We start from the raw sequence: 24,124 nt of genomic DNA, 5'->3' as shown, positions 1-24,124 counted from the left end.
GTTGCCAATGACGTATCTCTTCTTGAAAGTGAATCTGGAGAGAAGTAGAAGAACAGCAATAGGGGCCTAGTGTGGGGAAGAGGAAGCAAGAGGAAGTTGGGAGACGACCTGGAGCCCCCCAGAAGCACACTTCCTGTTCTTTCCCTTGCAGCTCCATCCTTTGCTACCCTGTGAAACAATAGTCCTCCGGGCAACTTTGAATGCTCTCTCGCCCCTCCTGTGGAGGCCACGCCCTGAGATCCCAGGGCGCCCCTTTCAGGCAGGATCAGAGGTGGCATGTCAGCACCTTGGCCTGAGCACACCCCCAACGCCCAACAGGAAGCCAAGACTCAGGTTGGAAAGTCCAGGAAGGAGCTATTGACCAGGACAGAATTCAGATGGAAAAACCAGATTACAACAAAGAAGAGAAGGCATTTGATAATAACAGCAATTATTTCTGCATCTCTCCCCACCCCCGCTTTCTCTTTGCACATGCCTTTGCGGGCAAAGAAAAGTTTAGTAGGACACATGCCAGCAGTTAACAATGATTATCTCTGCAGGAACTTTCACATTCTTTACCAGTCCATTTATTTCTTTATTTCCTTTTTAAAAAAATGTTTTTAACAGGCAGCATGTATTTAATAATCAGAAAAACCCCAATAATGTCTATCCGACATAATTACACATGGGAGTGGGAAGGAAGAAGGCACAGCACAGGCTTGGTAGGGGCTGTTCAGGGGCAAGAGAGGCAGCTGGGGATAGGACAGGGTCCTGGAGGAGCCTGATGTTTTAGATGGGGAATCAGGAAGTTTTATCTGATAAGATAAGCTTTGGACAGACATCTGAAGGAAGTTAGGGAGTGAGCCTGGCAGTATCTGGGAGAAAGCATTTGATGGAGAGAAAATAGCAGGGACAAAGGTCCTGGCCTTGCTAACCAAGGGAAGGGCTTGAATTTTATAGCCATGTCTGCCTGTCTCATCTCCAAGCCTTTGGCCAGGGCTGGGAAGAACTTGAAGGAGCATCTCACCCATGCTTTCCTAAAGTGTGCTCCATGGAACATAATCCCAGAAAATATTCTGAGAGAAGAGGACCACATCCATACTACCCTGCACTGGAAGAGATTCACAATGAACAATGGCTTAGTCAAGGTGCTGAAAAATTGTGCAGTAAAAGAAATTCATCCAACTTCATAGCAGCAATTCAAAACAGTTCACCATGAACCTCCTTTTTGCTGTAAAATCTAGTCACATCTGGCAGAACACATATACTTTGTGAGATGCCCATATATCCATTCTTGGAAGAGCAAAATAGAGTCCGAAGACCTGAACGGACTTCCGCATGTTCTCCTTTAAGCTTGTGGCTAAGAGGAGCCTGGGCCTTGGCCTCTGGACTCTCAGCCAAGCCACATTCCTAGAAGCTTCTTATCTATATTTGATAGCCTGAGGGACCAGTTTAGGCTTCTCCAAAGCCAGAGAGAGAGCCCCTGTACACTGTACAGGGTACCCTCTCACCATGCTGTGTTTTTGTTTAGCCATCTTTAGGTAAAGACTATAACTTAATAGGAACTTCATCTTCATGGATGCTAACAACGTATGCGTCTTTTCTGAACCTGGTCCTCCAGTGGGCAATGCAGGGCTGGTACATTTCAACCACACTCATGACAAATCAAATATACTTTAATCAGGCAATAGCGACAATTGAAGCCTCTATCTGAACACCCCACTTCTTGTCGAAGGCTGGGAGTCTGTGGACTGGGTTTGTTTTTTTTTCCTATAGGATTTTTTAAAAATTGAAGAATAGTTGATTTACCATGTTATGTTAATTTCTGCTGTAAAGCAAAGTGATTCAGTTATACATATATATCCATTCTTTTTTAATATTATTTTCTATTATGGTTTATCATAGGGTATTGAATATATTTAGTTCTCTGTGCTATACAGTAGGACCTTGTTGTTTATCCATTCTATATATAATAGCTTACATCTGCTAACCTCAACCTCCCACTCCATCCCTCCTCCAACCCTCTCCCCCTTGGCAACCACAGGTCTGTTCTCTACGTCCATGAGTCTGTTTCTCTTTTGTAGATAGGTTCATTTGTGTCATATTTTAGATTCCATGTATAAGTGATATCATATGGTATTTGTCTTTCTCTTTCTGACTTACTTCGCTTAGTATGATAATCTCTAGTTGCATCCATGTTGCTGCAAATGGCATTATTTTGTTCTCTTTTATGGTTGAGTAGTATTCCACTGTATATCTGTACCACATCTTTTTCTTTTTTTTTTTTTTTTTGCAGTACACGGGCCTCTCACTGCTGTGGCCTCTCCTGTTGCAGAGCACAGGCTCCGGACGCGCAGGCTCAGCGGCCATGGCTCACGGGCCCAGCCACTCCGCGGCATGTGGAATATTCCTGGACCGGGGCACAAACCCGTGTCCCCTGCATCAGCAGGCGGACTCTCAACCACTGCGCCACCAGGGAAGCCCTGTACCACATCTTCTTTATCCATTCACTTATTGATGGACATTTAGGTTGTTACCATGTCTTGGCTATTGTGAATGGGGTGCATGTATCTTTTTTTTTTTAATCTTTAAATTTAATTTTATTTATTTTTTTATACAGCAGGTTTGTATTAGTCATCCATTTCATACATATTAGTGTATACATGTCAATCCCAATCGCCCAATTCATCCCACGACCACCCCCACCTCCCTGCCACTTTCCCCCCTTGGTGTCCATACGTTTGTTCTCCACGTCTGTGTCTCTATTTCTGCCCTGCAAACCAGTTCATCTGTATCATTTTTCTAGGTTCCACATATATGCGTTAATATACGATATTTGTTCTTCTCTTTTTTACTTACTTCACTCTGTATGACAGTCTCTAGATCCATCCACATCTCTACAAATGACCCAATTTCGTTCCTTTTTATGGCTGAGTAATATTCCATTGTATCTATGTACCACATGTTCTTTATCTATTCGTCTGTCGATGGGCATTTAGGTTGCTTCCATGACCTGGCTATTGTAAATAGTGCTGCAGTGAACATTGGGGTGCATGTGTCTTTTTGAATTACAGTTTTCTCTGGGTATATGCCCAGTAGCGGGATTGCTGGGTCATATTGTATCTTTTTCAATTAGAGTTTTGTCTGGATACATGCCCAGGAGTGGGATTGCTGGATCATATGGTAATTCTATTTTTAGTTTTCTGAGGAACCTCCATACTGTCTTCCATAGTGGCTGCACCAACTTATATTACTTACTTGCCAACAGTGCTGTGGACTGGGTATTTTTTCTTCCCTGCTAAGGACCAGTGTGGCACTGTGGCCTTGGGACTCATTTATGAAATGCCAAGCCCCTCAGTACTTTTTACACCTGCCTTCCCAGAAGACAAGAGCCTCTTTTGCCTCTGAAAGCGCACCCCGTGTAATGTAGTTTCAGAGGCTGGGCCTAGGGTTGGGCAGACACAAGAACCCCAGCTCTGCCATTGATTGGACACATGACTTGGGCAAGGGGCCTCGGGTGAATTTAGAGCCTCTGTTTCTCCATCTGCTGAATGGGGGCAGCCATTCCCATGTATGTTGTCGGGGTGACCCCCCCCAGGTGTGTTGTGACTACAGAATGGGGGCAGGGGACAGTATGTGGGGTGTTGAAGCAGAGCTGTCCTCCTTTTCTTGGCTCCAGAAATATTTCTGTCTAAAGAACTAGGACCTGTCACTGTAATCAGGGCACCTCCGCCCCCAGACTCTGCTGGAGACTGGGTTAAATTTAATTCAGCTTTTTTCCATGCTCACCTTCAGTTCCATGTAACTACCTCCAGGCCTTTGTCCCTGTTGTTCCCCTGCCTGGAATGTCCTCCTCTATCCTCCATACCTTTGGGGAACAGTGGGACCACTGTCTCAGACTTTCACGCATGCCCTCTCCCCAGTAGCCCAGTGGTCTCGGTGGCACTGACCAGCTGCCTACTCCACCCAGTGCTGGACCCCTTGGGCAGCAGAGGAAGCAAGAGCTTAGGATGCTAGTGAAGCAGGAGCACAAACAACAGCAAAAAATATTTTAACAAGTAGTAACCTGCTGGGCAAGGTTGTTTGCCGGCACAGCTGGGCTGGGCCCGCGCTAGTGATCACTGGCTGGGATGGACCAAAGACCAAGCTACACATGGCCACCAGGGGGCGTAAGGCGTAAACACACTGCGGGAAGCACCTGAGTGTGTGTGTGTACATCCCTCCACAGTGCTTAGTGCCAGGAACTGACAGTCAGTGGTGGAGAGGCTGAATGCCTTTTAAGGAGCTTACAGAGTGGTGGCTTAGGCTTGGCTCTGAATGTTGGCCAATGCTGATCCCAGCAACTCCCGCTCTGTGACCCAGAGCAAGTGTCTTATCAGTCTTATCCTCAATATCTCATCTGCCAAATGGGAATAAGAATGGTGCCCACCTCAGAAGGTATTGGGTTTAATTAAATGAGTCAGTCCATGGATTGTGTTCACTGGTTGCTCACACCGCAGGCTCATGGAGCATGTTCTCAGGGTCACCAAAGGAAGGTGCTTTAAAATAATTTTTTATTTAATATTTTATTAAAATAAAAGCATAATGGGAGAAATCAGAACTATGTTTAACTTCTTTGTAGTTATCTGTCAGTTTAGTATCATATTGTATTGTTTTTATATCTGATTACACAGGTGAGGGCCCTATAATCCTTTTGGTGTTTGGCTTAACTGGCTTTTCAGCCCAGAGAGGTCCCCAGAGGTCCCCAGCTACAGATGATGGGGCCCCCATGTCTGTTGGGAGGTGCACTTCCTGAGAGATCCAGAGCAGTTGAGCAGATGTCCATGCAGGGCCCAGGAAAGTAGGCCCTGGTGGCATCCTCTGAGGGAGGAGTTGGGGGATGGGTAGCAAGGTCCACGTAGGGTCCCCGATCCTCCATGCCCAGAGACCAGCCTGCTACCCAGGAGCTGGCCATGGGGAGGCCCCACCTTAGAAACCCCATCAGTGCTCTCATCCATGCCCCCTCCTCCTTCAGGTCACGCCCAACCTTCTACCCTACGCCCCCCCAGGTGCACACCCTGTGGTTCTCTGACCCCCAGATGACCTCCCCATTTGTCCCCTAGACTTGGTGTAACACCTCAGAAAGCATTTGGAGAATCTGGGGTCAGTTGTCACATGGCTGAGGAGACCCTGGCATTTGGGGTGGTCAGGGTGCTAGGAGTCCTACAGGATGGATTCACACAACAAAGGATTGTCTGAGTCTTGTCCCACCTTCAAACATCTCACCTGGATGTTCAAACAGGTGAAGAATCTGTTTATCTCCATTGGAGTCTACAACCTTGTTCCATTTTATTTGGAAGTACAAAGTAATGCCTGCACAGGTTTAATATGTAGCAAATTATCATACTTTGTGTCATTTGGTATTTTACCAGGAGTTGTTCACCAAATAGAAAAGTCTCACCATGATGGCAACAATACTCGTGCTCCTCTGCCTGGAATGCATTCCTAGCTGCCATGTTATAGGGCTTCTGAGTATGGGCGCAAACACAGGAAGACTTCATTACATCCTTGTGCCCCAGCATTTACATACTGCCACACATATCACTTTATTGAAAATTATATTATTTGTATATATAAATATATCTTATTATGCATTATAAATGACTGTGCTTTATATTACAACTAAAGTGTTACACTGATTTTTTGAAATTATGTGTAGAGATAAGTTATATTTTCTTCAATTTTCATTGTAGGCTCATAATGGGAGGTATGGCGTTTATTATTCTAAAAAGGAGGCTCTGAGAATCTCACAAACATACTATGAGCAAAAAATCCAGAAACCAAGGATGTTTCTGAAGTAAATACTTTCATTTAGTTGAAGTTCGAAACCAGACAAATGTAATTTATGCTATTAAAAGTCAGGACAGTGGTTACTTTAGGGAGGTAGGAACGTAATGAGGACTTGGGGGGTATGGAGTGCTGGAAACATGCTTTTGCTGATCTGGGTGCTGGTTGCACATGTGGGTTCAGATTGTGAAAGTTCATCGGCTATATGTACTTTTCTGTATATATGTTATGCTTCCATTTAAAAATAACAACAAAAAACAAAGTTAACATCACCAGTAGTGGGACAAATCAATATCATGTGCTGAAGCAACATGGGACTGTTTTGTGATCTTCCCACAAAAAGTACATAACCCGAGTCTCTTCAAGAGAAAACACCTGACAAACCCAACTGAGGGACGTCCTACTACATCACTGGCCTGTGCTCTCCAACCATATCAAGGATGTGAAAGACAAAGACACACTGAGGAACTTGTCCAGAGAAAAGGAGACTTAAGGGACTGGACAACTGAATGCAATGCATGGTCTGGGAATTTGGGGGGTTTACAAAGACGTTATGGGGACAGTGAGGAAAATTTGAATAAGGTACATTGATTAGATAATAGCAACGTAACAGTGTTAATTTCCTGATTTTGATTCTTGTACTGTGGTTATGTAAGAGAATGTCTTTGTTTTCAGGAAAAACCACTGAAGTATTTAGAGGTGAAAGGGTATCATGGCTGCAACTTATTCTCAAAGAGTTTTAAAAAATGTATATATGAAGAAAGAGAGTGGGAGAGAGCAAAAGTGATAAAATGGGGAGCCTGGGTGGCCAGTCTATGGCTATTCATTGTATTTTTTCAACTTTTCCATAAATCTTAAAATATGCTATAGTAAAACGTTGGGATTTAGGGGCTCCAGGTCTGATAGTGGAACCCTAAACGTTGGCTCTTCCTTTTTCTGTTCCCACGGCCACAACCCCAGTTCTCCTGGGTGTCAGTGTGAAGAGGGACAGATAAAGAAGGAAGTAAAGCCTGGCATTTCCTGACATGGTGGCAAGGTCTTGTGTGGGCGCTGAGGGCCCATCTCTAAGCGTCTTAACTTACAGCAAGGTTTAATGAAGTTGGCTGGGGTTGGTAGCTCTTGCCAGCTGCCTGACACCTGACTTTCTTTCCTCAGCATGACCTCTGACCTCAGGGGGCACTGGGATCAAGGCAGGTGCCCCAAAGACTGTAGAGCTGGCTGCTGTGCCCTGACCCCGGCTCCCAGATTTGCCGGAACTGCCACTGGCGCCAGCTAAAGCAGCCAGGTTGGTGCTCAGCGTTCCACCCCCAGCCCAGGGTCAAAGGACGCGTGTGAGCAACTGTACCTGGCCGATCTGAGCTGCACGGGGTAAGGGCCCCCCCAGTCCCCTCTGCTGTACCCAGAAACCACAGGCTTCTGGATTTAGTGCTGGGGCCAAGGCTTTGAAGGCTTGGCTGCCCCCAAAATATCTTTTCAGCTCACCTGCCCCTGCCTGAAATTATGCCATTTGAGCTCTTCTCTCCTAGGAGAGACCATTTCCAAACACTGACTTCTCCTAAAGTACAGACCTCGTGTTGCAGGGGTCATAGTTCATGGACTTGGGTAAACACATTAAATGCCTTTATTTTCTGTAAATCAGTCGAATCTAGCTCTGAGCTCCCATTACATCGGGCTGGGAGGAAATTCATCCCAGGTATTCTCCCATCACATTGATGGGCAAGGTCCTGGGGGTCATGGGAGGCTCTTCTGGTCATCTGTCCCTGCAGTTTTGTCCCAGCACTATGTCCCCTTTCAGTTTAGGGGACACAGGGGGTCACCTGCATCCTGAGATCCAGAGCTGTCTGCCCCCGACTCGGTCACAACCTGACTCTCCCTCTGGGAAATCTGCTTTCTCTCCTCCCTCAAGTCCTTCCTTAAGCCCCTTGGGCCTCCCATTAACACATTTTACAGATGGGGAAACCAAGGCCAAGAGAAGAGATCACAGAGCAGACTGAAAAGGAGGTGATAAAGTCATTCCCCTGTAAGGTATTACTGTGTGCACCTTCCAGGGCCACTTGCCTTTCATCAGAGAACCATTCTCAACTGTGAGCACTGAAGCTCAGATGGCAGGATTTCAGGCTCCAGGATAGGCAAGCAGGGAGTAACTCGGTGTAGGGGTCTTTCTGCTACATTAGGCTCTCGTGATGGGTGAAGAGCACAGGACCAGGGGTCATAAATCCTACCTCTCCCACCAACTTATTTCAGCAGACTCTGTTCTGTGTCTGGTCCTCAGTTGTTCTATCTGTAGAGTGGGGTCAGACCAGGAATCCTCTAGGCCTGGATGCTCTGGGATTCCCTGAGCAATTTATTGATCCCTGACATGGCTTCCTCTGGCTGAAAAAGGTATACCCCCAAATTCTACTCCTGAACACTCAGGAGAAGCAGCAGCAGCAAGGATTCACCACCCCCCAGTTCCCCCAGAGGCTGGGCAACTGGAGAGACAGGGCAGTGAGACACCTGTGCCCAGACACCTGTGCCCAGAGCAACCAACAACTTGTCACTCAGAGCAGGAGCGGAGAGAGGAGGAGCAGGAGAAAGAGCCCCTTTCTGAAGACCTGAGAGACACATGGGGGCCCAGCTGAGCCCGGGGCGCCTGTGTCCCCATGCCTTCCCTGCAATGCCTGTCCCAGTAGGGCAGCTCAGTGGGAATAAAGAGCCACCAGCTCACCCTCACATGCCCCTGAAGACAGCATTTGGGTTGCAGCTGGAAGGATTTAGATTAGACTCACAGACTGCCAAACCAGGAACTGCCAGGGCACGGGCATGAGTCCATGCAGCAGGGCCAGGGAGGGGCAGCAGGAGGAGCTTATGAACTGCACCTGACAGCATTTGCACTTGAGCCCCGAGTTAGAAGGTGAATTCAGGCCAAGATGCCCAGTGCTTTCTGAGCCTCAGGGAGAGTTTTCCTCCTCCAATCTGGGAGGCTTTCAGCCCCTGCTGTAGCCCTCCAGTGGCTCCTCATGGTCCCTGGATGTAAGGGCAAACTCCTGCCTGGCATTTGAGGCCTCCAGAGCCTGGGGACCCCTGTGTCCCCAACCACACATCTCCTCTTTGTCGATACATGCTGAGCAAGAGCCAGGCCTCCCTCCTCTCTGTCTGGTAAATGTTCACTGCTGCTGAGGCTTTTGTGCCTCTGCTGGGACGCCAACGACTTTGCTCTGGGCCCCTCTTCCAGAAAGACCTCCCAGATTAGTCAAGTCTCCTCAACCAAGCCAGGATCCTTCTCAGGGACACTACCACCTCCCCCAACTCTTGACAGTCTCTTGCGATCAGTTCCTTCCTGAGGGTCTTGGCCTTTTTCCCGGTGGAACAGCAAAGGTCCTGCAGGGTGGCCTGGGACAGGGCCAGCCAGGCTGGAGGAAGGTGGGGAGTTCGGGAGGTTTCCTGGAGGAGGGAGGCCCTGACAGAGGGAGCCAAGTTGGTATCAAATGTTCTGAGAATGCCCTTGTCGAGGACAGAGGCTTGGAGCAGATCTGACTCATTCCTGCCATCGCATTGTCTGGCTCTGGGCCCAGCCAGAGGGCCTGCTTGGACCCCTTGCTAGCAGATGGCCTTGCAAAGAGTGACATCTGTTTTGGGCTATGCTATCCAATCTGGTAGCCATTGGCCACATGTGTTCTTGGGCACTTGAAATGTGGCTAATTTGAGTTGAGATGTGCAGTGAGTGTGAAATACTCACTGGATTTCAAAAATTTAGTCCCCAGGGCTTCCCGGGTGGCTCAGTGGTTAAGAATCTGCCTGCCAATGCGGGGGACATGGGTTTGAGCCCTGGTCCGGGAAGATCCCACATGCCAGGGAGCAACTAAGCCCATGTGCTACAACTGAGCCTGTGCTCTAGAGCCTGAGAGCCACAACTACTAAAGCCCTCGAGCCTAGAGCCCGTGCTCCGCAGCAAGAGGAGCCACTGCAATGAGAAGCCCGCGCAACCCAACGAAGACCCAAGGCAGCCAAAAGTAAATTAATTAATTAATTTAAAAAAGAATTTAGCCCCCCAAATAATGTAAAATATCTCATTAATTTTTCATATTGATGATATGTTAAAATGGTAAGATATTTTGGATATAACTGAGTCAACTAAAATATATTCTTCAAATGAAATATACTTTTTTCTTTTATATAAGATTTTTATTATTTTTAAATTTTATTTTTGTTTTTTTCTTCCAGTTTTATTGAGATATAATTGACATACATCACTGTATAAATTTAAGGGGTACAGCATAATGATTTGACTTATATACATCATGAAATGACTGTCACAATCAGTTTAGTGAACATCCATCATCTCATATGGATAAAAAATTAAAGAAATAGAAAAATTTTCCTTGTGACGAGAACTCTTAGGATTTACCCCTTAACAGCTATCATGTATAACTTACAGCAGTGTCCATTATATTTATCATGTTGTACATTACATCCCTAGTACTAATTTATCTTATAACTGTTTTGTGTCTTTTGACTGCCTTCATCCAATCCCCCCTATCCACACACCCCCGCCTTTGGTAACTACAAATTTGATTTCTTTTTCTATGAGTTTGTTTTTGAAGTATGATTGACCTACATCACTATGTTAGTTTCTGGCACACAACATAGTGATTCGATATCACGATACATTTCAAAATGATCACTGCTCTAAGTCTAGTTACAATCTGTCACCATACAAAGATATTACATAATTCTTGACTATGTTCTTCACATTGTACATCTCGTACCTGTGACTCATTTATTTTGCATGTGGAACTTTGTACCTCTTGATCTCCCACATCTATTACTTTCCTCCGCCACTCCTTCCCCTGGGCCCTCCAGTCCAGATCTCTTAGAGGGTCACCTGGCTGCCCTGGGAGGGCCTCTCTGGGATCTTGGGAGCGAGCAGAGCCCACCTTGTCTTGGGTACCCCAAATGTGCCCAGCATTTGCTCCAGGAAGCAATCTTGCCATGGATGAGGATTCAGGACCCAGTCCTATGTCCCTTGAGGTTGGCCATCCCTATTGGATGTAATAGGGTCAAACCTTGCACTGTAATTATAACAGAAGGAGGCCACTTTGGTTTCAAACAGTTTTAAATTTAAAAAATGGGGCTTCCCTGGTGGCGCAATGGTTAAGAATCTGCCTGCCAATGCAGGGGACACGGGTTCGAGTCCTGGCCCGGGAAGATCCCACATGCCGCGAAGCAACTAAGCCCGTGAGCCATAACTACTGAGCCTGCACTCTAGAGCCCGTGAGCCACAACTACTGAGCCCATGTGCCACAACTAATGAAGCCCACGTACCTGGGCCCGTGCTCCACAACAAGAGAAGCCACCGCAACGAGAGGCCCGCACACTGCAGCGAAGAGTGGCCCCCACTCGCTGCAACTAGAGAAAGCCCATGCGTAGCAACGAAGACCCAACGCAGTCAAAGATAATAACTAAATAAAAATTTAAAAAAAAATAAACGAATTAAGTGGAAGGATGTAAGGAATGAGGAATCTTGGCGGCCTTGGGATAATTATTTTAAAATCAGCTCCCATTTCTCAAGTCCTCTGCAGCGCCAGGACTGTGGCGTCACCATCCCTGGGAGGTGGCGGTGGGGTGCTAAGATCCCCGGCAGGGCCAGTCGTATTAGGCCTATTTGTTCACCGCTATGCTCAGTGCTCCGGCGTAGAGCAGGAGAGTTAGCAGACAGATCCAGCTTCAAATTTTGCTTGGCCACTTGCCTATTTAACCTCCCCCAGCCTCATCTTCCTCATCTGTAACATGGGGGTGATGACAGTTCTTAGATCATAGGGGAGTCAGACATCTGCCCCAGGCCCTTTACCTGCCTTCAGGGGCAGCATTACTAGCGTTACTTCCCTGCGGCCACCTGCCCCCAGGCTGGGCAAACACTGTCCTCCAGACACTATTCTTTTCACCATCTCCTGAAACATGGAGAGAGCAAATGGCCCCCAGATTGGGCCAGGGGTGCCAGCCGGGCTGAAACTGTGTCTGGCCCCGTGCTGGAGCAGCATTTGCTGAGGGCCACTCTGGGGACAGGTTTGCCCTGAGCATGAGAATGGAAGGGGGGAGTCAACAGAGCAAGCCTCTCCCTTGCCTGCCTCCCTGGTCTCGAAGCTAGAAGTCTAAGGCCTAATTCTACTCTCTCCTCGTGGCCTCACCCCAAACCCAGAAGTGTCCCATGACCCTGGAGTGCCCTTCTGGTATAGTGACAATGACAGGAGCTGTGGCCAAAGTGAGTAGACCGATGCGCCCCTAGCCCCGCTGGTACCTGCAGCTTGGCCTCCTTCCCAAGGATGTTCAGACACACCACCGGCCCATCTTTCCAAAAGCCTCGACCCTGTGCCCCCTCAGCTATCACTTTCTTCCCCTTCACAACCACACGTATACATTTGCTGTCCCGGTTTTACTTCCCCTCACTCCTCAGCCCCCTCACTGTCCACCACCTGCCCCTGTCCTGGCTCATGGGGCACAGTGATGGCTGGGTCTCTAAACCTTCTGGACTTGGGCTGGGACTAGGGTGAGTCCAGCGAGGCACTTACGGTGCACATTTAAGGAGACACGCACCCTCAGCGTCATACAAATGCAGGGTCGGGGCCTGAGGGTGTGTGCCTCCTTAAATTTTGCACCCTAAGAGATCACTTGCCTCACCCCAGCCCCAGCCCTGCCTCAGACTCCTCAGCAGCCCCCAGTGCCCCTAGATACCTAGGTATCTCAGGTGCCCCTCTGCGGCTTTCCCTCTGAGCAGATCCTCCGCAGGGTCGTGCGCTGGTTCTGTGCTAGATCCTGGGTCCCTTCTCTCGCTGAGCACCCTCCCCCTCCCTCCCCTCGGCCTCACCCACCACCTTGAGTGGAGATGCTCCAAAGCAGCCCCCTCTACCCTCCACCTCTCTCCTCGGCTCAGACACCACCACCCCAGAGCTTCCTAGCACTCCTCTCAGGGCCCCGCGAAAGCTGTGTGTCCATCCTGGTCTGCTGCTGCCCAGGCTTTCCTGTCCTCTGTCTCCGCCCAGGGACACACCCCGCACTCCCCTCCACCCTCGCAGAGAGCCGAATGCTATCTTTGGGCTCTACCTCCTGGGTCTCTCTCGTCCAGCCCCCTTCTCCCGGCCTCCACCACCCTGTGTTCTTTCTCCTGGCCACTGGCCACCACCTTCTCTTGCTGCCAGTCCTACCTGCCAGCTCACACTCTACAGGGATCTCCCAGCCTTTGCACATCTGCCCCTGCCCCTCCTCTACTCCAGATCCTTCCTGACTCTCATTAGCCTTGGGAGAGAGTCCCAGGCCCTCCCCCCAGGGCTCCAGCCCCACTCGTTCTTCTCTGTTCCACAGATACCCTGGGCTCTCACCTGGGAGCCGGCACACCTGCTCTTCCCTGAGCTCAAACATGCTGTTCCCTTCTCTCTGCCTTGGAATACCGGTTGGAATTTAATTTCTTCACCAGATGAGGACATCACAGTGTGAGCTCAGGGTGGGGGAAGTAGGCTCCCCCTTTTCTCTGCCCCCACGGCCCCTGCCCCGCCATCTGTATCACCCTCACCTGTTCGGTGCCCACGGCCCTTTCAACATCCTGTGCTTGACTCATCACCATGGCCTCCCCGATGCCTGGAACAGCACTTGACAGAACACAGGCACTCAACGGGTATTTGTTGCATGAATGCATGAATTTATTAATCAGTGCATGGATGGACTGTCATGTAGGTGGCTTTGGTGGCTGGGTGGGGACGAAGGGAGATACTCCGTAAGCTGTAGCCAGTGCCTGCCTATGGCGGCAGGTGGCTGGAGGGAGAAGGTCATGTCACCTCCAGCAGGCTGGGTCCTGATTTTAATGGCCTGGCAGTGAGGTGCGTGCATGGCGGAGGCCTGCAGAAGAGGTAACACCGAGAGGGCAGCTCTGCCCACTTCTAATTATTGCTTGAGTCTTTCTGGCAATGCCAGCTGCCTGCCCTGGAGAGTTTGGTCTCATCCATCACAGTGTGAGCTCAGGGTGGGGCTGCTGCCATTGCCAGCGGGGAAGACAAGAGGAGGTTCCCAGGGGCCTTTGGGTGTTGGAGAGCAGAGGCAGCCTTAGGCTTGGACCATGCTCAGCTCCTGTCCTTCCTGTCCCCAGGGCAGCTGAAAGGTGTCCCCCGACTTGAGGGTCCCATCGAGAAGCCTCCAGGTGGCCAAGGAGCAAGCCAGCTGAAGTGGGGTCCACAGCAGCCCTAGGCAGGGAGCCTTGGATGGTTTGGTGTCTGCTGACATGGAAGCCCTTGGGAAGATGGTGCTTCAGTGGCCGGCTGGGCAGGTAGGCAGCTCAGGCCCAGAAGGAGGCCTTGACCACACGGCCCTTCAGTGGCTGTGGCGGCCGGAAGTTGTTCACCATGTGGATCCTCTCATCCTCCTCTGTGGTGAAAAGCAGGCTCCGGAATTTCTCCATCTTAAGGCAGAAGAGATACTCAGTGCAGAATGGGGGCGCTGTGGTCCTCTCTGATCCCAGACACAACATCTGGCATACCCTGCCCAGCCAGTTCTGCCCCTCTCTCCTCTTCCCCCTAGGGCTTGTCCCTACTTCTCCCCACTCATTTCTTCTTTGGGAACCCAACCTCAGTTACTTACTCACTAAAGAGCCTCTGAACCTGGACCCTGCTCCACCTAGTTCCAGTTCCTGTCTAGCTAAGAATCATCAGCAAATGCAGCATTCAGATTCTAACACACTAGGGGTGGTCCCAGGATCCAGGGATCTCTCCTAGTCTGTGTCCAGGTCCTAATAACTAACAACCAAGCTGACTCCCACCCAAGAATTGAAACATTTATTAGCAAAAGATGGGAGCCTTGATGGTGGGACCACAGGCTGTGGGCTACTGGTTGGGAGAGTCACACTGCCCAGGTGTGCCTGAGTGTCGCATCCTTCCGTCTGGTACTCTGGGAGGGCTCACCTGCCTCTCAGAGATGCTGATGGGCTCCCGGAGCACAATCCAGGTGACACTCTCGGTCAGTGGGGGTGTTGTCAGGGAGCCAGGGTAGGTCCAGTAGTGCCGGCTGGCAGGCAGGAGGTACTTGGGGTTGAAGCAGCTGAACTGGGCCTTGGTGCCCTGGGGCAGGGTGGGGGACCCAGGAGTCAGCAAAGACCTCCCAACAGGATGAGACCAACACCCTCCCCACCCATTTCTGTCAATAGGATTTAGGCTTCTCCTTGGCCCATTGATGCAAATTGTGGCCAGATGTCTGTGATCCCAGAGGCTATATTCCAGCCTGGCTGGCCCTCTCCACCCATTCCCTTGTATGTAAAAGCTGTGGTTCCTAAAGCTCTTTGGGCACCATGTTCTCTCCCTTGCCTTCAACAGAACTTAATGGCGCTGCTGGTCAGAGAACCATTAATGTGACAGGCATCTTATCAATCCTATGCCCAACCAGACTTCACGCTGGGCATTCAGTGGGGCCATGGACCCTGATGACGAGGAGTCAGTTGCAGGGCACCACAGGTGCTGACCTGCACCCTTCACCTCTGCCAGGGTTTGCTGCCAGGATGGAGGAGTGGATGGGCCCACTCCATGATCTAGCCTCTTCCTTCCTCCCCACCAGGCTGCTGTAGATCAAGAGCATGGACCCCTGGTCTCACCTTAAACCGAACCATGTAGAGTGCATCTGTCAGACGGTTCATGCTGGGGTGCTCGTCCCCCGTCTGTCAGGGAGAAGTAGTGTGAGGCCAGATCTCACTGTGTTCTGGAACTAGGGGTGGTACCAGGCCTCCCACGGCCTTCTGGGCCCAGGTAACCCCCTCACCTCCAGGAAGACACCAACCACAGCCAGGCCATCGGGTGCTGAGGCCGCCTCCCCAAAGGTGCTGTACTTCTTGGCATTCCAATGAACCAGGTGCAGCTACAGGGGCAACGACAGGCCAGGCCAGTGCTTAGTGCCTCCCAGGGGCCATGGGAGCTCAGAGCCAGGCTTCCCTCACTCCCACCGGACTCCTGGCCCCTCTGCGGGAGGGGCGGGCCACAGATAGCATTTACCCTGTTCTGGGCCTGACCCTTTTCTGAGCCCCAAGGGACCAAAGAGATCAGGCCCTGCCCTCCGTGAACTGTGAAACAGATAATGACTATCCAGTGTGACACCTCCCTGAGGAAGTGAAGCCTGCAGCTGAGTCCAAAGAATAAGAAGGGGGTTATCAGATGGAACTCTTGGGACAAGGTATTCCAGGCTGAAAGAACAGCAGCCTGGAGATACGAAAGAGCCAGGTGTGGGCAGGGGATTCATCACATGCAGGTCAGTATGGGAAGAGGTCAAGGGAGATGAGGCCAGGCAAGGCCAGTTCATGCAGGGCCTTGAATGCCAGGCTTAATCCTTGAAGGGTTGTTAGTAAGGCTGTGGTGGGACTGGATTTGTCCGTCATAAAATTCCTTCTGGACACACAGATCAGGACCACAGTAGGCAGAGTTCAGGTGGAAGACCTGAACTTCAGGTGAAGGGCGTCTCTCCCAAAGGTCCCCGAGTGACTTCACTCTCTCCAGTACCCCACACCAGGCAACTGTCAAGACCCTGGCTCCCCAGTCCCCAACTCTTCCCCAAGTGGTAAAGGGATTCAGGTAGAGGAGGGTCTTACTTCGCTGGGGAATGACTTGCCGTCCACCGTGTGCTCTGAGCCCTCACTGTGCTTCTTGCCCCAGTGGAAATGGAGCTGCCTGAGCCGGTAGGGCCCATCCAGGGGGCCCCCAGTCACCACTGCGGGGGAGAAGGGCGGTGTGTAGCAATTGCTGTGAGAGAGCCCACACCGCCCGCAGACAGCAGCGCCAATATCAGGGCAGTGCTCAGGAGAGGGATAAACTTTTCATTTGCAACATTCCTTGCTCTAAGTGGACTTGGATCAGTCCCCGCCCAGTTCCCTATGCCCTTAGCTGGGCCAGGGCAGAAATCCTGGAGCCCTGTAGGTGACAGAGGAGTCTGGTACACTGAGTGGGTATATCTCTCCATCTGGATCCTCCCCACTCTTGCCCAGTTTCGAGTGGAAGCTGGGACTTAGCCTCTCAGGCCCCGATTATCACTAACAATAGACCTCCCAGGTCTGGAGCCCTGACCCAGAACTGGGTCGGAAAAATTCTTTTCTTTAGTCCTCATAGTAGCTTATGAAAGACAAAACCTATTATTATTTCTATTTTATAAAGGAGGAACTGAGGCACAGAGAGGGCAAGGCATTTGCCCAAGGTCACACAGCAAGGCACTGAGCTAGGATATAAGCCTGCATCTATTTCATATAAGTTCAGAGCCCAAGGCCCTAATCACCAGGTCGTGCTGCCTCCCCAGAACCTGGAGGATCCCCAGGACCTGATGTCTAGAGGCCAGCTCCTAAGGGTCCCCACTCTGATGGTCAGGCCCAGGTACCTCCAATGTCCCTCCTTCATGCCCTCTTTGGCAAGCCCCACTTATGCTGGTTTTGTGAATTTCCCACTCTGATACCTGGCGAGCTGGGGCCACTCACAAGGCCTCCTGGGACTGATTGAATTTCCAGCTGAAAGAGATCTGGCAGTGGAGGGAGCCCCAGCCAGAGCAGAATGTGAGCTCCTGGATCAGGTGACGGCCCTGGGCTCAGAGTTCCACTAGGCCCCTTGAGGACGGGTGACCAGGGCAGGGCCTTGCCCCCCGTGGGCCCTTCAAGGAGGAGGACCATGGGACAGCCCAGAGGCCCATTCTTGCTGTCCTGCCTCATCTGAGAAGCGGGGCCTGTCCATGGCAATGCTGGGTGGTTGACTGAGCCTGGGGGTGATGGCTGTGGGCCAGGGCCCACAGGCCCAGTCAGGCTGCTCCATCCTGGGGAGGCAGGAGTAGACAGACCTGCAGGCTGAGCTCCCTGCTATGGGCTGGGAGGGCCCACTCTTCTGAGCATGACCCACCTGGGACTCCACAGTGCAGTCTCTTAGGGAGTGAACTGCCTCCCTAAACCTTGAGCTTGGCTCCCTTAGCCTCCTCTCTCCATCCTGACCATAGAACACACTGCCATTCACTGTGTACTTCCTATGTGTTCAGCAGTCTGCAGACATTAATCCCCACAGTGACCTAGAGGGGGACACATTGTTACCTGTTACCCCCTTGGCCAGACGTGGGACTGAGGCTCAGAAAGGTAGGTATCCTGCCCAAGGTCACACAGCTGGGGAGTGGCAGAGACCCAACTGTCTCACTCCCAAGCCTACTTTCTTCCTACTGGTCCCCTACCCCTCAGGCCTGGGCATTCTGATAGGGGACGGAACCCAAACCAAGTCAGAAAGTGAGCCCCTGGATCAGTGGTCCAGAGGAATGTTTCCTTGGGCCTTCGCCTGCCAAGAGTGGCCTTCACTGAGCTATTGATGTCTGAATTGAGCCCTCAGTGCCCTCTGAAGGCTGTTCAGAAGATCCAACCATTTGAAAACTGCTCCTTCATAAACTGTGATCTAAGGTCATCAAGAGCTCCATGTCCCTCCCCAAAGTTCTGGGTGGGAGGCTTTTCTTAGAATTCAGTACCAAGAATGCTGCGTCTCTCTTCTGAGGATCTGTTGGATTTCCTACCTTCTGCAACAAGAACTATAACTGATCCTCTTTCCCCTTTTCCCTAGCCTACCAGGGAACTCAGAGTTAAGCAACTAAGATCATTCCTATCTGGCTTTCCTCCCCTTCTCTGCCCTTTGATTTTCTATTTGAAACTTAAGTTTCCCTGAGTGCTTTCATTGTGCGTATGGGGGGGTTGGGGGAGGCGACAGAGGGGCAAAGTACCAGTCACTTCCTTACATAAGAAACTTTAGCAGGTTCCCTCCTTACCCCACTTCATCCCTCACAGGCCTGGTCATAAGGACAAAAATCCCTTTACTAAGGAGCACTCCCGAGGCTTCCGTCCAAGAATTTATCATGAAGGAACCCGAACTCTAATCCCAGGGCAAAGAGACCTTGGAAGGAGCTGCTACAAGTTCCCACTGGCCTCTCTTTTGTCCAGGACGGTTGGGATCTTGAAGCTGTAGGTGGGTTGGAGAAAAGACCTTCGGAGTGGGAGCAGGCTGGTTCTGGCCCTCCCCAGCTCAGTGAGTCTCTACTTGCCCAACTTAGAGGTAGGTTCTTGAGAAGAATAAAAGAACTGCCTGTGACCTTGGCAAGGGGCCTGGCACACTGAACATTTTATTTCCATTCTCTCTCTGCTGGGCTTGGCCAGATCACACAGAGAGGAGGGTTTGGCCTTAGGCCACACAGCAGCTCAGTGATGGGGCAGGGAGTGAAAACAAACCTGACCTAAAGCACAACTGAAAGAGAAGAAAGAGAATTAGCATTTCTTGAGCATCTGCTATATGCCAGCACGACAAACATCACTTCAGTTTTTCGTTTCTCCTCTCTATGATCCTAGGGAGGAAAATAGGGTCCTAATGCTCCCACCCTATGCATCAGGAGACTGAGGCTCAGCCTAAGGCTTCACAGCTGGGGAGAAGTGCAGCCTTCCTTCCCTACCACAGCACGTTGCCCCTCCTGAGCCTGCCCGAAACAGGTTAGGATCCCAGGGGGAAGGGTACCAGGGTCCGGCAAACATCACCATAAGGGCCACTTACCACTTCGGTCATCACTGTCATTGAAGTCCACTTGGACAGAGTGGCCATTGTTGGCAATGCTGAGGGACGTGCAGGACTCATAGGAAAGATCCAATGTCCTCAGGCTGGGCGAGTACACAGCCTTTCTGGATACGATATTGATTGGTGACTGGCGGTCTCCCCGGGCAATGGGATACAGCTTGTGCCAGTGTGAGGGGCCTGCAGATGGGGAGAGGGCAAGGACTCAGGCCAACCTGAATCTCTGGGCTGCAGACTGAGGGCACCTGTAGGGGATGGTCTCCGTGCTGTCCTTTCAGAGATTAGCCCCTGCTTTGGAGCCATGAAGTCTGGAGCTCCAATCCCAGCTCTGCCACTTCCCCTCTCAGCCTCCATTTCCTTGTCTGCGAAATGGCCTCACTAAAACTCTCCACCCAGAGCTGATAGGAGGCCCAGAGAGGTAATGCATGGAAGGCAGCACAAAAAAGCTACAGGCTCAGGGGCAGTTTGGGGTAGTGGGTCCTCCCCGACAGGCAGTATTGCTTAGAGAGGTCCCCGGGCTCCCGAACTCCCTTACCTGACCCTACCAGGTATCTGGCCTCTTCCTGCACTTTGGCCAAGTTCGAGTTGGTGTTTGTGAAAATGACAACAAAAGTTCACATCAACCTCGCTTTGGCTCTGTGACATGAATTTGCTCCTCATACCAGCCTCGTGAAGTAGAAACGAGCATGATCCCCATTTCACAGATGAAGGAACTGAGGGCCACTGGCGCATGTGCGCGCACACACTTGGGCACTGGTATAAATACACAGTGTGTGCATGCATTGCCCCCAGCTGCCCTCCCCAGACATGTGCAGGTCCGGGGAGACTTTCACGTGTGCACACATATATGCACAGTGACCTGAGCTCACCGCACCCAGAGCCATCAGGCCCAGTAACACATGTGTACAAACACATAGCCCTGCCAACTACCTCTGACACACACATATGCACCCTCACACACAGCTATCCCCTGTTGCAAACCCAGGTCTGCACTAAGAGACTACAGCAAAACACGTGCTCGTGCACACACATACACACACGCACACACACGCACACACACCTGCATGCACACCCACGAGCACCCACCACCTGCCTCCCAGAGACTCCATCTGCAGCCGAGAGGCTCGGCATCTCCCCGGGGAACATCCTGAGATGCAGCCTATTTTTAGAGCTATTGCCGGCTGGTGCTTCTCCCCGTTTTTGGCTTCTTAAGTTTTCCTGAGAAAACAGCAGCAGGTGCCGACAAAACTGTGTCCCCAGTGGATGACTCAGAATCATGGCCCAGACCCACTGGGTTATTTTTGAAGTCCTGTGAGCATGCTGCATGCCGGCACCTTCATCCTCTGTCTTTTCCTCCCTCATCGCAACTAGACTGGATGGCCCAGGACTGGGCGAGGGGCAGCAGCTTCAGGGTGGCCAGCTATGGGGCAGGCCTATTGGGATACTGGATGCAGTGCTGGTGGGCAGGACCAGCAAGAAGGCTGGAGTCAGGGGGAAGCACCCTGAAGCTGGCTGGGAGCAGGTGCTGGGGGAGAAGAGGATCTTCTATGGGTCGTGTCAACCTGCCCCTTCTCTGCCTCTCTCTACCCCTCTGCTGATCTCTGTTGCCTTTTTCTGAAAGTCTCTTTCTAGCTTTTGCATGTCTAGATTTGGGGTTCTCCCCTCCAGAATATTCTCCTGTGTGCTTGGGGTCCCAGAGGGGCCAGAGACACCACAGCACCTCCCTAACTCCTTCTGGCCCATTGTAACCTCCAAACCCCCAGACTTTGTAGCCTAGGACCCCCGCCCACCCTCACAGAGTGCCTGTCTCTCCTCAGATGAGTGGGACGGGGGCATTCCTCCCACCAGCACTTCCGCTTCTCCCCACCCCCACCTGCCTTGCCTGGGTTTCATCCTGGCAGCCTGGATCTTGGCTCCTCATTGTTCATCTCGGGAAAAGCAAGAAACCCTTATCCCACACCCCGACCCCAGTTTGGTAAGAAATAGCCCAAAAGGAACTGACTTGCCCCAGTCTCACACTCGAGCCTTCTGGCTCTCACCGTCTGCCTCTTCTCCCTTCCTCTGCATCTTAAGTAAACTGAGGCAGGATCGAGGAGCTATTCTCCCGGTCAGACCAGGAGGCTGGTGTGGGCCACGGGCTCCCATGCCTCACACCTGGACGTGCTCAAACACCCTGCCCGAGGCAGACACCCAGACACATCCGTGAGCCCCCAGATGCTCCCTTCCTCCACATACCTGCCGACTCGAAAGCTCGGACGCTTCGACCGGGAAACTCTCTGCGCAGGACACCGCGCCCTTGCCCACGGGGAGCCCAGCTCGCCGGAGGTCCCGGCACACACGCGTGCGCGCTCCCCGCACAGACACCGCGCACAGCGCTCCGCCGGGACCGCCCCCCGCTGCCCTGGGCTACCTTCACCCGCTGCGCACTCCGGCGATGAGTGAGTGTCCCGGCCCGGGTCAGAGCGTGCGGGGCCGTCAGGGGCTGCGCGGAAGAGGCGGCTGGACGCGTTCGGCCGCGGGGTGGCTCGCCGGCGGCGGGGCCGGCCGGGGTGCAGCGCGGACTTTGCGCCAGGTGCGGGGGGAGGCAGGGCTCGGGCCGGGCGGGTGGGCCGGGTTCTGGGGGACGGATGGGAGAGGGATCCCGGTCCCGCCTAGAGGATAGGGGGCTTGAGGGTCCCGCAAACCCGGCTGGGCGCGAGGGTCAGGAGCGAGTCCCAGCGGGTGGGGGCCGGCCGGGGTCTGCGCCTACCGTCGTTGTGGCCGTAGCCCCAGCCGTGGTGGCCGGTCATGCTGTTGCCGTCCCCGCAGCCGTGCACCTGCCGGCTCGGCTCAGTTCTGCTCGCTCGGACTGCGGCTCCGGCCCCGCTCGCTGCCGCGGAGCAGCCTCTTAAAGCGGCGGCAGGCGGGAGGAGCAGTTCCCAGGCGACCCGCCCCACCCCCCCCCAGCAGGGCGAGAGGGGCCGGCCCTGCCCCGCCCTCGCCCACCCGCTCTCAGGCCAGTTGAGCCCCGAGTTGAGATGCGAGATGCGGGGGGTGGGTGGGGGGCGGTCAAGGGGACCTAAACCCCAGCCCCATCCCCACCCTGGCCCTGGTCGGAGCACTCTCCCTCCTTACCTCCAGCCCGTGTACAGGCTCTGGGGCAGGAGAAACGGCCAATGCTGAGGGCGGCCTCTGTTTCTCCACATCCCATCTATTCCCCAGGCTTGTCACTGGGCAGTAAATCCCACCACCAGAGACCTGGGCTCTGGGCCCTGAGTCCTCTTGGACTGGGACCCTTTTAAACTGCAGATTGCACTGACCATCAGGTGTCCAGAACTGGAGCTTCCCCTGTTTGCCAGACACTGGCAAGTTCTGGGCCAAGCTTTGGATCCTTCCTGTCATCTAACCCTCTCAGCTTCCCTACAACAATGGGTGGTCCTTGCATTAGCCCTATTTCACAGAACAGGAGACTGAGGCCCAGAGGGGTGAAGTGACTTGCCCGAGGTCATCTAGCCAGAGAGTGAGGGATTTACTCTTAGTTTGTCTCACTCCTAGGCTCTTGTGCTCTTTACTACTTCCCCTTGGTGCTGGGGGGCAAAGGGGTCCTGTGGTTGGGATCTGGGAGCCCTGGGCTAGGAGGAGGCCTCAGGCAGAACCGGAGCCTCAAAGGGGGAGTGGGGAGTTTGGGCTTTAACCACTGGTCATTAAGACAGACAGACCCACAGACACCAGCTGGCTTTCCCATGGAACTAAGTCTGAGGCCTTGCCTCCACCCTCTCCTTCTCTTCCTGGCTTCCTCCTCTGTCTGGGTCTCTTTGCCTATTCCTCTACAGCCCGCTGTTTGTCCCTCCTTTCCTTGCCTCTCCATGACCTTTGGCACACCTGCTGGGAGCTCAGGGCCTCCACCCTGCACTCAATCTCAGTATCTGCCTTGGCCCAACATTTTCCCACCCACAAGGCCTGGTCCTTGCTGTGCCCTCCACCTGGGACGTCCTCTGTCTTCCACCCACGGGCTCCAGCCGGCCCAATCCAACTCATCTGAGGATGTGGCCTTATGCCAAGGATAGGGCTTGTCTCTGGCTAGGCCGCAGCAGGCAGTTTTGGGAAGACAAACAGATGAGTGGATAGAAGGACAGACAACTGATCCCACCCAGGGGCTTGTACCCAACCAGAGTTGAAGGGCCATTTGTGAAATGTCTGCTGGTCTGACCTCTACCAGAGGAGACTATTTCAGGCCCTGTTGTTGGCTGACCTTGTGAAGGAATGTACCATCTTGTCTGCCAGGCTCCCCTATATCTGTGTGGCTGTCTTGGTTTCCCTCTTCCAGGCCCTGAACCCCTCAGGTCCCCAAGTAGAGTTGTGGAGATCAAGGGACAACTGGTCGCTGGGCCAAGGTCAGTCAGTGACTTCCCAACACTGCCTAGATGCTCCTCCCTGACCCAAGAGCTGGAAGGGGCCCTTAATAGAAATCTGACCCTAGGGCAGGGGGGCAGGGCATCATAATAAGCATGTAGGGGGTGGCGCCCAAGACTGGCATGTGACAGGGCATGCAACCTTGTCAAGGTCCCAGGTCTCCGAACCAGAAATGTCATCCTTAGACCAAGAAGACAAAGACTAGCTTCAGAGTGAGGACTGCAGTCTCTGTTCATCTCCCAGAAGAGCCAGCCACTCTTCTCCTGGGGGAGTTGCAACACTTTCAGGGCCTGGGGATGGGCCCAAATGTGTCTACTTCATTGACCTACTTCCCCCTCACTGTGACCCAGAAGACATTTCCA

At 52.2% G+C, this 24,124-nt stretch overlaps 2 protein-coding genes across 3 annotated transcripts in view; one reads left to right on the top strand and one right to left on the bottom strand.

The window, feature by feature from the left end:
* Nucleotides 1–12,686: 12,686 nt before the first annotated feature.
* On the bottom strand, nt 12,687–22,257 carry CA7 (carbonic anhydrase 7). Of its 2 annotated transcripts, XM_030863806.2 has the most exons (7): nt 22,120–22,257; nt 19,353–19,550; nt 16,397–16,515; nt 15,577–15,672; nt 15,413–15,475; nt 14,730–14,885; nt 12,687–14,230 (listed from the first exon to the last, which is right to left on the bottom strand). In XM_030863806.2, exons 1-7 carry the CDS (start codon nt 22,157–22,159, stop codon nt 14,108–14,110), a joined length of 795 nt encoding a protein of 264 aa, XP_030719666.1. In that variant the 5' UTR covers nt 22,160–22,257; the 3' UTR covers nt 12,687–14,107. The 2 variants fall into 2 exon arrangements, with proteins under 2 accessions (XP_030719666.1, XP_060144424.1); XM_060288441.1 differs by lacking the exon at nt 15,413–15,475.
* Nucleotides 21,680–24,124, top strand: part of NAE1 (NEDD8 activating enzyme E1 subunit 1) — a 32,596-nt gene continuing 30,151 nt past the window's right edge. Inside the window, exon 1 of the mRNA XM_060288440.2 lies at nt 21,680–21,808. The gene's annotated coding sequence lies outside the window, so the exon portion shown is untranslated. The remainder of the gene's footprint in view (nt 21,809–24,124) is intronic.

This window comes from Globicephala melas, chromosome 19 (assembly GCF_963455315.2).
Source record: "Globicephala melas chromosome 19, mGloMel1.2, whole genome shotgun sequence".
Classification (NCBI taxonomy): domain Eukaryota; kingdom Metazoa; phylum Chordata; class Mammalia; order Artiodactyla; family Delphinidae; genus Globicephala; species Globicephala melas.
Note: the sequence above shows the minus strand (reverse complement) of the source record. Positions and strands in the feature narration are given on the sequence as shown.

Coding starts and splice junctions, on each gene's coding strand:
- CA7 (XM_030863806.2), bottom strand. CDS start 22,159: ATGACCGGCCACCACGGCTGGGGCTACGGCCACAACGACG. Junction 19,551..22,119: donor GGGCTACGGCCACAACGACG/GTAGGCGCAGAC, acceptor CCCCATCTGCAG/GCCCCTCACACTGGCACAAG. Junction 14,886..15,412: donor TCTACATGGTTCGGTTTAAG/GTGAGACCAGGG, acceptor ACCCTGCCCCAG/GGCACCAAGGCCCAGTTCAG.